This window comes from Scophthalmus maximus, chromosome 1 (assembly GCF_022379125.1).
Source record: "Scophthalmus maximus strain ysfricsl-2021 chromosome 1, ASM2237912v1, whole genome shotgun sequence".
Taxonomy (NCBI): domain Eukaryota; kingdom Metazoa; phylum Chordata; class Actinopteri; order Pleuronectiformes; family Scophthalmidae; genus Scophthalmus; species Scophthalmus maximus.
This window is the reverse complement of record NC_061515.1, coordinates 18536269-18552574: the sequence shown is the minus strand read 5'-3', so window position 1 is coordinate 18552574 and position 16306 is coordinate 18536269. Positions and strand designations below refer to the sequence as shown.

Here is a 16306-nt window from a genome sequence, read left to right as displayed (position 1 = left end):
ATAGGTAAGATAATACTGTTGGATACAGTACGCCTGTGTAACGGCTGCATTTCAGTCTCACTCACTGTGGGTGGCAGCAACACTTGAGGTTAATCACTGCTTGTTTGTTTTGCAACTTCTCCTATCCGGTTAGGAGCGCGATGTGGAAGAGCGACATCATCAGGAACATAAAGTTTTTAATATGATACAAAAAGAAACGCTGACACGTGCAGGTCAATGTGGTTTAAGCGACATGTAAAAGTAACTTGCTATAAAGTGAAATCAAAATAATATGACCCAACAGCTAAAACAGAAAAGAACCACGTCAACGGAGTGAGTGAATCGGAATTCAGTTCCGAAGCCGTTTTAAAAGTGGGCGGTCACCGTTGAGATCACCGTAACGTAAATATCAAAACTATTTACATATTTACCTAAATATTAAAAAAATTACATAGTCACGTTGAAACTAAACTCTTTTGTCCTAGTCGGGATCCTGTAGAATGATGACGCTGGTTTTCCAGTGATCTGATTGGTCAGGAGTTTGGACTGGCGAATGGCTTTAATCTCTTATCTCGAATTTAACCTGCTCCGGAGCAGGTTACGTTCAATATGTTACCATGGTTATTTATCCCGGTAAGAATAGAACCAGCTTCGTAAGAGGGAAAACCCGGGGTCAAACCTGAAGTTTCCTCGATATCCGCAAGTCCTGCGTCGTAGCACAGACCTCTGCTTCGGTATACAGGCCTCTGGTCACTTAGCTGGCTTAGCTTAGCTAGCTGTCACCGGCTTGTTTTGTTCTATGTAAAAGTGGCTCTTTTTTGACATGAGTGTGTCGCTGGTTGTTATCCGTTTGGAGTTAGCCGTCCAGTCTCCTTCTCCACAGGGTTTCCAATACTCAGCTGGTGAGTCATGTTCATGCTAAAGTGTCTGTCACTGTTGTGTGGCGTTAGCCAGGCAGCTAACCGGGGTTGTAGACAGACACTGATATAAGCCAATTCACTGTGTATTGAACAAATGTAACCACGTCAACTGCATAAAAACACTGACGTGAGGGATGTGTGACTGTGATGCTGGGACATTCTGTGGTCCAGTTTAGAACCCACTGTCTCATTTGTTTTTTTATTATTATGTCTTAATCTGCAGTTGAAGGCATGTCAGAGGAGGAACTGCGGGACAAAGCTCTGGGTTTAGCCAAACATGCTCTGAGTGGAAAGAGCGAGCTGGAAAGAGAAGCGGTCCTGCACCAGCACATTGGCAGCAGAGCCATGGGGGACATGGTTATAGAAACCTTTGAACCCAGCCAAGGTAAGACATGCATGTCGCTTGATGCTCTAAACCCAGCAAGCAGGAAAGCAACAGCAATCAAAACTACATGAAAACAACATGTGTGTAGCTGATCGCAGTGTTATAGAACAGAAGTATGGTAAGGAGCTCTGACATCCAGAGGGGAGCCAAGAGCGGATCCACCCCTCCTTTACCTCAGAAGGAATCAGATGGTGTGGTTTGAGCATCTGATAAGATTGCTTGCTGGGCAAACTTCTATTGGAGGTTTTCCATGTACACCCAACTGGAGTGAGACTTTGGATAGACTCAGGACCATTGTAGCGACAAAGTATCTTATCTGTTTGGGTAACACCCCAGGATCCCCAGCAGAAGCTGAAAAACCTTTCTGGGGACAGGCAAGAAAAGAGTACCTTACTTAATCAGCTGTCACCACAACTTAACGCCAGATAAGAACATGAAAGAATCAATCATCCGAGTAGGTTAGGAAATGTTGTACCGTTTGGATCAATACCAGCTTGTGTTATGGTTAAAGGGAATTGAATTGTAGGTCAACTTGCCAAAGATGGATTAAAAGCCACTCAAGTAGAATTGGCATTACCATTCACTGAAGCTGAAACCAGAACCCTTATATGGATTATGATTAAGATGCAGATTTATTTGTTGATAGGTTCTAAGCAGCAGCATAACATAATTGTGATTGGCCCCGGTGCAAATATTTTTTCTTGGTCCCCTCGCCCCAAACATAAGGACAGGCTCGTGCACATACACACGCACTCCAGACAATAGCAAAGCAGAAAATTGCTATATCACCACCAAACATCTAAAATAGCAGAAACCCGACTCCCTTAACAAATCAACACAATGTAAGCTTACACAGTGGGCTACGTTAATAAGCATTCATTCATAATATGAACGTTCTTACGTTGTCTTTCTTGCTTTGGTTAGTACCCAGGCTGATAGTTGTAGCAATGTTGCTAACACTACCACTAGCAGCTAGAAACCAACAACTATGATGTCTAGTTTGTTTGATAATGTTTTCTGGTGTTTGCCATTGTAAAATGAGCAATGGTGAAAATGGCTACAAAACTGAAAACAGCCTCGACTTTGCAACAGCGGGTCCAACATACATAAATGTAAAGTGCATTCTAAAAACTGTTATTAACAAAAAAAGACTTCACAGTTGGGACCAGGCTTAGTAAGGATCAGCTGATGCCATAGGCCCAAGGAGATGCAGCACATACTCCCACAGATGCATGAAGGTTGTTGAATGATAGTGTTGTAGTGAGGTTCATGGAAGCAAAATGTCAGGAGGATCATAACAATCACAACATCAATGTATATTTAATGAAACTTTAGTAATGTTGCGCTGCTAACTGTAGCCATCACAAATCTAATTGATCAAAAAGTAACTGTAATTAACATGAGCTGCTATTTTTGTCTTTATGTTTAGTCCCACTGTTATGGTGTAGAATGAGTTTGGGATGGATTAGATTCTTTCCTGGTGGTGTGACGTGATGGAGAAGAATCTAAACAACTTAAGTTCCTAAAACTTTTGCATAGCACTGTATTTGTGAGCAATTTTTAAACATTGACATCATTTAGTCAGCACTTATCTATTTGGAGCCGAGAGCCCCAATCAAAGTAGAGAGGTCAGAAGAGTTTTGTGAAGCTAACATGGTTGTTTTGGTATTATCCTCTTTTTCCAAAAACATGAAACATATCCCCAACCTTACCCCTTTAAAGACACCAAACGACTAAATCTCCCCTCCAGATAAAGGAGGAGGTGAAGACCCTGGTGGTTCAGCCGAGCAGGACGGTGAACTTCAGGCTGTAAACACTGAGGACACCAAGGGTTCACAGGAGGACGGTGCAGTGCCAGGCACCGCTCCAGACTCGCCCTCCAAGCAGCTGCCGGACCACATCTCCTTCTTCAGCGGGAACCCCTCTGTGGAGATCATCTATGGTATCATGCACCTGTACAAGACCAAGTGAGTCACCTACGATGTTTATATTAATACATTGCTCCACAAGTTATGTGCATTTTGCTCTAGGATTCTTTGTCTTGTTGCAGTAAAATGACTTCACTGACTGAAGATGTAGGACGTAGTGCCATGGTGTGTATCCTGACTGTCCCAGCAACCATGACCAGTCATGACCTCATGAAGCTTATGGCCCCATTTAATGATGTGATGGAGCATATGAAGATCATACGGGACTCCACTCCAAACCAGTACATGGTTCTGATAAAATTTTGCACACAGGTGAGCATAATCAGCAATTTAGTTTTTGTTTTTAAACATTGACAGGAAAACAAACCTATAACCCACATATCCAATTCAACCTCGCTGGGAGAAGACCCTAAACAAAAACATTGAGAAATATATACGAATGAATAGAAAAATATGTTAATTTTAAAAGGATGGGGGTGTTGACTAGAGCCCGACCGGTTTAATTGAGGCTTGATTTTTTTAGTTTAACCATAAACGTTATCATAAATTGCTATAAATAAACAAAAACACAAATACCGCCAAATTCAACTTCCTGGATGTAACAAGCCCAGTAGAATGTTGGCAAATTAGGCAGTTCCAACTGATTTGAATGAAAATCGGTGAATAGATAGTCCTTCATTCGACGTTCATTCAGCTCTGAGTTTTCAGGTTACAATGTCAGACACACAGTAGCTACTGTGCAGCGGTTGTGTTCTAGAGAGAGCAAGTTCAAGACTTCTCAGTTTCAAATGCCCAGTAGATAAAAGATAACATATCTCTGCATGATACTCTCTTAATGCTGCTGATTTCTTCCGTCTTTGTTTAGGCGGACGCAGACAGTTTTTACACGGCGTGTAACGGCCGCCAGTTCAACTCCATAGAGGAAGCGGTGTGCCAACTGGTCTATGTGGAGCGGGCAGAGGTCATAAAGTCTGAAGAGGTAAATATCCCATTTCCATTCAGTGTTTGGATGCAGTGCCATTTGACTAATTTCTTCTTCTTCTCCTTTTTTTTTTGTTAAAGTTGCACTTTAAGGATATATATGTATGTATATATATAATTTTGTTCTTCAAAGAAATGAAGTCAATTTTCAGACATTTTATATTTAAGTGCAGCAGAGAGGCTTATCTGCGCTGCTGGATACATTTTTTACAAATCCTGCTGATTATTCCAAAAATCTTTAAGTCAGTCAGTCACCGCGGGTCAATTACTGCAGGTCACTTTTTGCAGTTTCAAAAAGAAAACTGCAACCAGCCACACTGCGGGCCAAACATACATGTTAAGAAGAGCGCTGGTACTTTGGTGGAGCAGTGCCTGGGTGACAGACAAAGGGAGAGAGAGAGAGAGAGAGACTGAGGGCTGCTCTGCTGAAGTAACGCTGCAAAAACACAAATACGCGTCTAGTCGGGTCTTTACATTGACTTTGTATGTGATCCATATGTGCGCGAATAATTAACGTCACATTCGGTGTAATGTAATGTCATTTTGACAACCTCAGAGCAGACAGAGCCTCACGCACCCCTTGTGATCTCTGGGCCACGACATGCATGTCTTACCTGGGCTGGGTTCAAAGGTTTCTATAACCATCTACCCCATGGCTCTGCTGCCAATGTGCTGGTGCAGGACCGATTCTCTTTCCAGCTCGCTTTTTCCACTCAGAGCATGTTTGGCTAAACCCAGAGCTTTGTCCCGCAGTACCTCCTCTGGCATGCCTTCAACTGCAGATTAAGACATAATAATTAAAATGAAAGAAATGAGACAGTGGGTTGGGAATCACTGAATTAACCGACAATGTTTAATTTCATTTGTGCATAATTTTTTCCGGACCTCAAAGTGTAATTAACTATTCTACCAGCAGAGGGCTAAAGAAGAGGGTCAAAGTGCAGGGAAACAAATTGTGAGGCAAGATGAAGCAGGCCAAGCGAAGTGCAGCGTGGGAGCAGTGGAGGCGGAATTGATACCGTAGAAGTTATATGTTTTTGAATTCTTGTACATTCCGGCACTGCTGAAGTTTTCTTTATGAATAGTTGTGTTATTTCTGGTAGTTTGCTTTTTATTTATTTATTTATTGTCTTTTTGTGACATGTCTGCTTTTTGTATGCTTTCTGTCCTTAGGGAGACAATAAAAGCAACCTTTGACCTCCTTTATAGTATTTCATCAATCATCACTGTTCATGTACATGACTAGGTGAACAGCCATCGTCACTTACCACAATACTTTCTATTGATTTATCATTTTCAGCCAGAACAAAGTAAATCGTGCAGTGCTTATTCAGGATTGAAGCCCTTTCAGACTTTTGACTCCACCCAGCACATCACTTTACTTTCCCATGTTTCCTTTCTCTCCCCTCCATCTCTTTTCAGGGAGCCAGCCTGCCAGTGATGGAGCTCACAGAGCTGCCGAAGTGCACTGTGTGCCTGGAGAGGATGGACGAGTCGGTCAACGGCATCCTAACCACGCTCTGCAATCACAGCTTTCACAGCCAGTGTCTCCAGCGGTGGGAAGATGCCTCGTAAGTTACACAAACCTGCTGTGCCCTGCGTTTCCTATTTATATACCACAGACCCACGCGTTGTATCCTCTTATGCTCAGACCGCTGGTTATTTCTCCAGGCTTCATGTCATGTGTTTGTTATTGTGCTGCTCACAACACATATTCTTCTGTTTCACAAAGGCCCTGCTGCACACGTGTGACAATAGATGAATGTGAGCTCTGTTTTCAGGTGTCCTGTATGTAGGTACTGTCAAACACCAGAACCAGTCGAAGAGAACAAATGCTTTGAGTGCGGAGTGCAAGAGGTAACTGATACCAGTCTGTTGAAGTACCTCCCATAAGGGTATTTTAACTTGGAAGTCCTTCACTTCACTTTTATTTTCAGTTCTACCTTCCCTCATCCCACTTTTCTTTTATTTTTTCTTCCACAGAACCTGTGGATTTGTTTGATCTGCGGGCACATCGGTTGTGGACGCTACGTCAGCCGGCATGCGTACAAGCACTTTGAGGAAACACAGCACACGTATGCAATGCAGCTCACTAACCACCGTGTCTGGGACTACGCAGGAGGTACTGGATTTGTGTGGGTCCGCTTGTTTGTCTGTTGCTAGTTGAGCATAGCGATAGTTATTGTCAAGATGTTACAGCCCTAGTGCTGTTGGGTGGGATGGATGTCATGGTGTTGCTCTCATCTCTTCTTCAACACAAGATAATGGTTGTTACCAAAAATGTATGCTATAATAGCTGCTCTAATCAATTTTGTCCACTAGATGACAGAAAGTTACCAAAATAGGCTGAGAAGTCCTGATAACTATAACCTTCTACACTTCCAATACACTTTTTGTCAAATTCAGCGAATGTTTCATCACATTCCGCTAGCTGTTGGGTATGTGTGCACGCTGAAAAGATTTGTGTGTTCTTTACTCAGCCCTGGCTCTGTAAATTGAAAAGAAAACCAATGGTGTCGACCACATAACAGTGTGTGTGCAGTGTGTAAACCTCACTCTTCAACACCTTGAGAGACGTGATAGCGACAGCCGCTATGACTCAGGGCTTCTGGCCTCCTTGCTAGCGCGTCCGTCTCCCATGCCCAAGGCTGCGAGTTCTAGCCCCGACAGCTGCAGTCCGATATACGAAAACATTTTTCTCCAACATCGCCCATGCCCCTTTAAGATAAACATATTAGCCAACAATTGACAGCTAACACATCCAGCGGACACAGAGAAACACTAGCATTCAACTATAGTCGCTGGCAAAACATTCTCTGGAACTTTACCACATGATTTTGTTAAACAGATGGCGTGGAGGCCAGGTAGTCATGGATGTAGATTTTTATTCCTATTAGTACAAAAGGACTTGTTGTTCATGTTGTCTTACAAAAGAAAGTTTTATACAAAACATTTCAAATATTTGGGAAATAATTTCCCCCCCATCTCCTGCGATCAAATATTTCCTTGACATCACGTTCAAACTCAGAAATGTCACACTCTGTGGCCGGGGCGGCTCAGTGGATAGAGCGGGCACACATGTATTTCGAGGTTTATGCCTCGATGCCGAGGTCAAGGGTTCGATTATGTTTTTGATTGCTTGTTTTGTTCGTTCACATTGATGAGTCAAAACCTAAAGATATTCAATTTACAGTGATCTGAAAGAGAGGAAAAGGCAGTAACCAGTAAATGTTGAGCATTATGCAACAATTGACAGAATATTAGAATAGTTGATCAACTGGTTCCAATGGACCAACTCTGACAACAAAGTTTGTGTGGATCCCTGTTAATGTAGATAACTACGTGCATCGACTGGTGGCCAGTAAGACCGATGGAAAGATGGTACAGTATGAGAATGAGGGAGACGCCTGTCATGCTGAGAAAATTGATGCACTCCAGCTCGAGGTAAGCATTTCCTTTTGTTGCTTGCTTTTTATTTTTGGCTAAACCAACACTGAAATGTCCTGATTAATGTTCCATGTGTGCAGTACTCGTACCTGCTGACGAGTCAACTGGAGTCTCAGAGGATTTACTGGGAGAATAAGATCGTTCATCTGGAGAAGGAGACGGCCGAGGAGGTATGGGTGGATATGCTCAATACAAGCTCCAAGTCTTTGACAAGAAAACATGTATATGATGAATGGAATCCTCACAAAATGTGTCTGAGCACATTCATTTTGTCCTCTAACCACTGTGTTCTTGTTTGCCCTTCAGATAAATAACATGAAGGCGAAGTTTAAGGAAACATTAGAGCGCTGTGACAACCTGGAGCAGCGGCTTGGAGAAATAACCAAAGATAAGCAGGGCATAGAGAAAAAGTAGGTGTTGACTGATGTATCTGTTTCCCTGGTGTCAAGAGTCCTCAACTCACTGTGTTTCCATGTTTCTGTCAGTTTCACATGAGGGTTCAAGGTTGTCCTGTTATTTTTATATTCTTATTTCCCAGATATGTATCACTCCCTGCCCTGAATCCCAGAGTACTCACCATAAACTCTGTTTGGTAACAATGGCTCACTTCCATTGTACCAGTCAGTGGTGCCAGTGAGCCAATAGCCACAACACGTGGGCCCTTTCCTCTAAGACTTTACTTTGCAGAGAGCTTGCCAACTCACACCTCCGTTGTGTTTGTACGTCGAGGTACACACAGTTAAACAGTCGAGTGGTGAAGCTGAGCCAAGAGCTGAAGGAGGAGCAGGAGATGAACCGCTGCCTGAGAGCCAATCAGACGCAGCTGCAGGCCCAGCTTGCAGAGGAGGAACGCAAAGGAAAAGAGAGTGGTGAGTAGGCACGAGACCACACATGATATAACTCTGAATTCTTCAACAGATGATTTATAAATAATCCAAATAGTTTTTTCAGTCATCACGACACAATGACCAAGCCCTCGTACACAACACTGGACACAGTAACATGCTGGTAATATGCACATTCATCAAGGAGGGTACAGTGTTTGGTTTTATTTTTTTGACAGTAGGGACTGAAAAATAAAACTCACCTCTCCTTCAAAGAGATTTGGTTGAAATTATGGTGATGCTATAAAAATGTGCCAACAGAAACATCAGACATTTTTTGGCTGCTGGCCAGAGTCAGCAACACAATGTGAAAGAAACACAAATCCCTCTGCGTGACCACCACAGTGGACAGGGATACCATGCTTACATGTTTTAAAGAGGCAGTAAGCAATTTTAGAGAAAACTTTGTTGTTGTTGTGTTTTTACAGCTCTGGCCGGGCCGTGAAACCGCGACCTCATGTATGGGAGACCGACGCTAAAAGGCCAAAAGCCCTGAGTTGTAGCATTGCCGGGGCTTCCCCGCCGAAAACCAGCATACAGAACCAACAGCTAGCGAACCACGAGGAAATATTTGCTGATTTTTACAAAACGTGTATTGCTTTAGAATCGCTTACTGCCCCTTTAAATGCCCTTAAGAAAGCACTCATTAAAAAGCAATATGTTATTGTAGCTAAACCTCGATACGTGTTTCACTACATGAGACCTGTCACTCTTTTGAAGTTGTTGAACTCATGGTTGTACAGTGATGCGTTTCATTTTGTTTCCCTCAGAAACAATCTGCATTTTTGTTTATAAAATCAGCTTGAAGAGAATTAAAAGTTTCATTTTGTGCTTTCGTCCAGGTTAATCAAGGATTTATAAGTTCAGTGTGAAGGATTTAGTGGCATCTTGCTGTGAATTTGCATAGTACATCCAACTGAAAAATAAAAATATTGAGAGAGAATCAATAATACATTTTTTAAGTATTACGGTTATTGTGAATATCAGAATATTGCGACAGCCCTAGTTTGTAACCAACAATGCATCTAAAGGCTAAATTAGATAAAATAGTAAATAAAGAATAAAATTAAATTAAAAAAAATAATAGTGAAAAAAATTGTGCCCTGCGGAAATGTCAGCAAACAACTGATGAAGTCATTTGTTCATTAGCCTGTCTGCTGCTAGCATTAAATCAGCCTGCTGCCCATTTACACCCATGGGGGACCAATTGATGTTGACATCAGTTGGTCAGCGTACTTCATCCAGAGCAATTGGACCAAGGCCAGGGAAGAATCAGCAACAGAATCCTGTCTAACACTGCAATATGCAATGTGAGCCCAAGCTCATATTCTGCAGTTATACAGCGGTTCCTCATTTACACAGTAATATTTGCAAATCGTAAACAAATTGCAGTTACGCAGAACGTGTGCCTGTTACTGTGGCTGAGAATAGTGACAGTCTCTAGGAAAACAGGAGCTTCTTGGCTAAAGGCAAGTACTGCGTGAAGGATAAAATGTGTCTCTACAGGAGATGGACAGAAAGAAAGAGCGAAAACAACAGTAACACAACTGCTTCTGGTCTCACTCTCTCCTCGTTCCCCTCCACCGTCACCAAGTGTTCGCTCATTATCAAAACTGTTAGGCTTCGATGTTTCTCTGTAAAGTGCCTTGGAGATGATGTCTGTTGTGATTTGGCACCGAACACGTCAAATGAAATTAAATTGAATTAGATGTGAGTATCAGGTGTTTTGTGAGGAGTGTCCTTGCCCTCAAATAAGCTCCGGTACACGTACGAGTTTGTGTCAAACAAGTGAAATTATGATTATTTATGCAGCGTGTCTTATACAACATGAAAGAGAGCAGAATTTGCATTGCATGCTTCTTTTTAATGAACATCACCTCTTTTCCTGAGGGCAATGTAAATTTCAGTTTAGGTCTGCGGTTTCGACAAACCTGTTTCTCCCTCCTCAGGATTGTTTAAACAAACCGCCCCCAGTGCATGTACACTGTGTTTATGTGCAAGGTCCACATACACACAGGGATTTGAAGGTTTAATCCTTAGCCTTTGCAATAAATGTTACATGCTGTAATACCTTTTAGCTCACATTTCCTGTTCACATTACCATGAACATGATCTGATCTGAAGTCAGTTAAGTCAAGCGATGATGTGGTTACACTTTTTTCTCTTCTTTTTTTTTTAGTGCACCGATGTTTCCGTCACATTGCACTGTAAAGCTTCAGACACTTTCTGTCTCCAGAGCCGAGTGTGATGCTAGCAGCCAAGAGCTGGGGTTATTACTGATCTAAGAGACCAATAACTGATATTTGAAACCGATATTTGTCTGCAGAATGAAGTGTCAAAATTTAGAAAAACACAAACTCTTAAATGCCTTAAAGCTCATGTTTAATTCACAGAACCTTTCAACATGACCTTCACACACAAAGTGCAGGGAACTATCAGCAGCATTATTATGAAGTTGAACAAACAAACAAACAAACATGGATGGGAAATTGCTAAAGTCCAGAGATTAGTGACAGCTGCTGCATCAGAGCCAAAGTAGCACATTTTAAAATTAAATTATCTGAGCGGGAAATCGCCTTAAGAAGTGGCCAATACCTATAATCAGAAAAATGGTGAATATCGGCAGATATAATAGGCCAAGCCGACCCCTACAGCTGACACTGTAATACGCTTTATTTTGCCAACGATAATCTGCTGGACAGACGGAAGTGACTCACATGGTCTGAGTTCTCAAAGTTTACACCAATTGGAGTGAGCAAAGGAACTAATTACAACTCGTTCTTCAGCTGCATCACGCTCATGAATATTTCAGCCGCCTGGATATAACATGTTCTGTCAATATTCAGAGTGCATCGTACGCACCAGCTGCTTAAAGCTGTCTCAAAATAAACAGGATTATGTGTGAGGTATTTTTTTTACACCAGCTAATTTTTGCGATAAATTGTAAAGATTTTCAGTCATTTCTGATTATGATAATGATAATGTGAGGTTTTTTCCCTTGTAGAGAGGAGAAGTTCACACAGCTGTGTGGAGGCACGACCGTGAAGCCAGCAGTGAGGATTGTACACGTACTGTATATAGCATATTACATGTTTGAGTTTCAAACAATCTCAACCACACACAAATTTTCTCCAAACTTGGTGGGACCTGATGAGGTAATTTGTTCATTAGCCTGTCTGCTGCTAGCATTAAATCAGCCTGCTGCCCATTTACACCCATGGGGGACCAATTGATGTTGACATCAGTTGGTCAGCGTACTTCATCCAGAGCAATTGGACCAAGGCCAGGGAAGAATCAGCAACAGAATCCTGTCTAACACTGCAATATGCAATGTGAGCCCAAGCTCATATTCTGCAGTTATACAGCGGTTCCTCATTTACACAGTAATATTTGCAAATCGTAAACAAATTGCAGTTACGCAGAACGTGTGCCTGTTACTGTGGCTGAGAATAGTGACAGTCTCTAGGAAAACAGGAGCTTCTTGGCTAAAGGCAAGTACTGCGTGAAGGATAAAATGTGTCTCTACAGGAGATGGACAGAAAGAAAGAGCGAAAACAACAGTAACACAACTGCTTCTGGTCTCACTCTCTAATGAGTGTTCGCTCATTATCAAAACTGTTAGGCTTCGATGTTTCTCTGTAAAGTGCCTTGGAGATGATGTCTGTTGTGATTTGGCACCGAACACGTCAAATGAAATTAAATTGAATTAGATGTGAGTATCAGGTGTTTTGTGAGGAGTGTCCTTGCCCTTAAATAAGCTCCGGTACACATACGAGTTTGTGTCAAACAAGTGAAATTATTCTTTTAAATTTTAAATCAATTCTTTTTAATAAACATCACCCCTTTTCCTGAGGGCAACGTAAATGTCAGTTTAGGTCTGCGGTTTCGACAAACCTGTTTCTCCATCCTCAGGATTGTTTAAACAAACCGCCCCCAGTGCGCACACAAATTTTCTCCAAACTTGGTGTGAAAATGACTTGGCAGGACAAATCCATATTATTAACTTTTAGATCTGATCAAGTCGGAGGTCGAAGATCAAAGGTCAAGAAAAAAGATGGTCCGAAATGTAGTTTCCAAGATATCTCTATATATAATAGAGAGACGATACGAAGCTTATATTGATTCGAAAAGTATTCCCATCATGCAATGTCATATGACGTCCTTAGGAAGTGTCGGCCTCCGCTCTCGCTGTACCTGGCTTTGTTGGGGGCGTGTCAGACTAGCTGCTAGGTGTGCCTAGTCATCACATGATATAATTACATCACAATGCTACTAAAGTCTCGACCGGACTACTGACAAGGAGCTTCAGTATTTTCTGTTGGGGAGGGGGTCGAGCTCCCTTTACCGTCGACTTTGTGCTTTTTAACCTTGCAGAAGGTTTTACATACACAAAAAAAACAAATGAGCAGAATGTCTCCTTAAGCATTGTCAGTCTGGTTCTTATAATGACAATAATAGTACTTAAAATTATAGCTGTATTGATGTTACTAATAATACATTGATTGCTGATGAATAATAATGATTAAAAGAGAGAAAGTTGTGCTCTGTCTACAGCAGGTGTAATAAAAAATGTAATCCTCATCCTGTAGTTCACTCTTAAAGGTATGTTTTCCTCTTTGAAATACATTAATCATCAGTGTGTTTTCTGGTGATTCTCTACAGGAGACCGTATGACTGGGACAATTGATGAACTGCATGAGCAGCTGAGAGATCTGATGTTTTATCTGGACACGCAGCAGCAGATCGAGCACCTACCTGCAGAGGCTCGCAGTGAAATCCAGGATGGACAGATCAACATAGCCGCCGGCCCCGCGGACGGCACTCCGGGCTTCGAGGGAGCAGGCCCCTCCTCTGGCAGAGGCAGGAGAGGCCGGGGCAGGAAGAGGAAGTAGGCAGTCTCACAATCTACTGGAAAGTGCTAGAAACTATCGCTGCCTCTCAGCAACGCCACATGGTCGTGGCTGTCTTATCTATTAACACGTCTCCATCATTGTGGTTCCCCAAGAAAGCACTCTGAGGAAAAATGAAGTTTTGATATTAGGCAATATCAAGACTGTGACATTATTCACCTGCTCAGTTTTCCACCTTAACTCTGTGTAGTTTCTATGAAAAGAAAAGTGGAACGTGTGGGTGTGTCAGTAAAGACACAGCAGCCTTTGTGGTTTCCAAACATATTGAACATCTGTGGGATTTAAATATATTCTGCCGTTTGCTAATCTACAAAGATCTAAATCTATTTTGGGTCATTAATGGTATTTATAGTACTGGTTATCAAAGTTTGTGACATCTTTGTTTCTCTAGAATTTTAAAGATGCTACTTCTTCTTTTTGCATGTGAGGGCTCGACAGATAGAACCTGGTTGATGAATGTGTTTGTATAATTTTTAAGGAAATTTATAGTTTTGTCATGCTTTTCTACTGTTAGTCCTTTTTTGCCTCAACTTTTTTTGTCAGTACTCAAGTAAAATTCTGAAGTGTTTCTTCTTTTGCACACCATTTATTCTATTTGTGATAGTTTCTGAAACGGACACTGAAAATGACTCGGGTTCCATCTCTATTAGCAAGACCACGGAAAGGTTGGGACCTACCTACTGTAGGTCATGTTTTATTCACCTATGTTTGTGTATGTGTGTATGGTGTGAGGGTATACAAAGCACTGACCACATAACATATTTTGAAAACATTGGGAGTCATCTACGACCTCAGAGATGAAGGGGGAAGGAAGTGAACAAGGCGTCAGTCGGTAGATGAATGATGAACTGGCTGCAGTGTTGTGTGCATTTCTATGTATTTCATTATTTAGCTTACCATTTTCATTTGCTGAAGCTTTAATTGGATCCCAAAAAAAGCCTTAATTAAGAACTATGCTGTTGAAAGTTTGTGGTTTGACCAAACTTGGCTCAAAAGATCTAAATGATATATTTATACTTGAGGTAGACAAAAGATTATGCAGGAGATCCTTTTGCTGTAAAGGAGGTTTGAGTTTGCATTTTCAGAAATGTGCTAAAAGTTAAATGAGAAGATTGAGGGAGATTTTGATGAGCTAAGCTGATACATGTCTGGCTGTAGCTTTATGTCTACCATACAGACATGAGCGTGGTACGAAGCAAGAAAGCTAATGGGTGGAATTAACCATATGCTGAAACAAGACAGTGGGAGAGGATTCATGTTCGATGTGTCAGAGTCACTATAGAAAACAAAAAGAGTAGAGAAAGAACTGATTTGTAGTTCTTAGTGTAGTCTGCTGTTACACTGTCTACTTTGTTTTAAGATGATGTGGCGTGTTTGTTATCAAAGCTGACTTTGATGAGTCTAACTGGACAACGCAAGTTCAGCCCACGAATTGAAGTTAAATCCTCTGTCGCTGTTGAAATTCAGTTTTTGTTGTTGGCTCTAAAACCGTGTTCCAAAATTTCAATAAAAGTTGTTTTCTAAACTCGCTCACATTGTTCTGTGGTAAACTGATGAGTTGCTGAAGTGAAACAGATCCTTGTCAGATTGTGGCTTGAAGATAGAAGCGCCATCCTGTGCATCAGATATTAATCTATTGCAGCATGAATGTCCGCAGCTTTGATCACTACTATTGTACGGTGGTTCAGGCGTCCGAGGACTCATTTATTTTTACAGCCTTTAAACATGTGTGTCAACTTAAGGATGCTGTCACGTGACTAATGCCTCCTCTTCCTACTACAACATTAACAGTTTACTTACAGCACCTTGTGGAAAGTAAATTGTGTACAGAGTCTTGGTGTAAGTGCACCTTCCTGTCCAGAGAGAGAGAGAGCACTGAGAAAACTAAACTGAAGCATGACAAAAGCGCAGTGACTTCATTAGGTCTCATCACTTCCTTTTCACACTGTCCACACAGTCATTCTCACTCTCGAGCTTCTTCTGTGGAGGCTTCATGACTGTCGTCTACAAACTGAACACATGGTATTTGGTTTTATGAATGCGACACTCCCTTAATACTAAACACTGTGTGTAAGTGTCAGTTCAGTCATGAATGTGAGGTACATAGAGTTTTACTGTATTTTGGCAGGCAAATGATAGGGTATGCAAACATCTGCCACTTCTTGGTTTTTCTATTTATGTCCCAGGTGCGGTTCTATAATCTATCCACCCACGCAACTGTAGAGCTCCACTCATTTTATCTTCCCTTTTTTTTTGTCAGTGACATATTTAAATAGTTCGTTTTTGCCAGTCAGCTCTCCAATACCCCAAAGTATTGGGTTTACTGTCATATAAGACAGAAAAGCAGCAAATCCTTCCATTTCAGACAACAAAAATCTAAAATTTTCTCCAAACACAGACACATCCTCTTGTTGATATTCTTTCAGCCAAAACATGTTAACTTTAGACAATTTTTGTGTCTAAAAGTGTCTAAAATGGAATGAAAAAGGAGTAGTTCAGTAGTTGAAATAAACGTATCCGCGTTGTTGCGAAGAGTTGGACGAGAAGATCGACATCTCTCTTGTGTTTGTATCTTAATGTGAAGCTACAGCCTGCTGTGGGCTTAGCTTAGCACAAATACTGGGAACAGAGGGAAATAGCTAGCCTGGGCCTTTCTGGTGGTCACAAGTCCACTTACCAGCACCGTGAGAGTTCATTTTATAATATATATATGTATCTTAATGCAAAAAACAAACAAAACAACAATCCTTTAACAAGTTGTGAATAAAATGTGTTAAAAACTAACTCACAAATATAAGTAAAGCCTGGGTTTGAATTTAGATGCAGATTTCCAACTGGACTGGACTTGTGAAGGGTTGTGTTATGTTTCAGT

General features: G+C 41.5%; 1 protein-coding gene and 1 long non-coding RNA gene across 4 annotated transcripts; one reads left to right on the top strand and one right to left on the bottom strand.

Annotated features, from left to right (window-relative positions):
• The first annotated feature begins 471 nt into the window (after positions 1–471).
• Positions 472–14964, top strand: LOC118312102 (BRCA1 associated protein). 3 transcript variants are annotated; one of them, XM_035636426.1, is made up of 13 exons: positions 472–612; positions 1123–1284; positions 3035–3251; positions 3335–3524; positions 4078–4191; positions 5616–5764; positions 5975–6050; positions 6177–6315; positions 7528–7637; positions 7721–7810; positions 7947–8050; positions 8370–8509; positions 13187–14964. In XM_035636426.1, exons 1-13 carry the CDS (start codon positions 597–599, stop codon positions 13414–13416), a joined length of 1737 nt encoding a protein of 578 aa, XP_035492319.1. In that variant the 5' UTR covers positions 472–596; the 3' UTR covers positions 13417–14964. The 3 variants fall into 3 exon arrangements, with proteins under 3 accessions (XP_035492319.1, XP_035492328.1, XP_035492308.1); XM_035636435.2 differs by lacking the exon at positions 13187–14964 and adding an exon at positions 8953–9112 and having other exon boundaries at positions 503–881; XM_035636415.2 differs by having other exon boundaries at positions 505–881.
• LOC118312153 lies at positions 7062–8977 on the bottom strand. The gene is made up of 2 exons (XR_004794160.2): positions 8218–8977; positions 7062–7844 (listed from the first exon to the last, which is right to left on the bottom strand). It is a non-coding gene; the product is annotated as an uncharacterized LOC118312153 (long non-coding RNA).
• Positions 14965–16306: the final 1342 nt, after the last annotated feature.

Excerpts from the sequence above, each read along its gene's own strand:
- LOC118312102 (XM_035636415.2), top strand. The coding sequence starts at position 803 with ATGAGTGTGTCGCTGGTTGTTATCCGTTTGGAGTTAGCCGTCCAGTCT. Across the intron at positions 6,051-6,176 it reads TTGAGTGCGGAGTGCAAGAG|AACCTGTGGATTTGTTTGAT; the intron begins GTAACTGATACC and ends TTTCTTCCACAG. Across the intron at positions 8,051-8,369 it reads AAGCAGGGCATAGAGAAAAA|GTACACACAGTTAAACAGTC; the intron begins GTAGGTGTTGAC and ends TTGTACGTCGAG.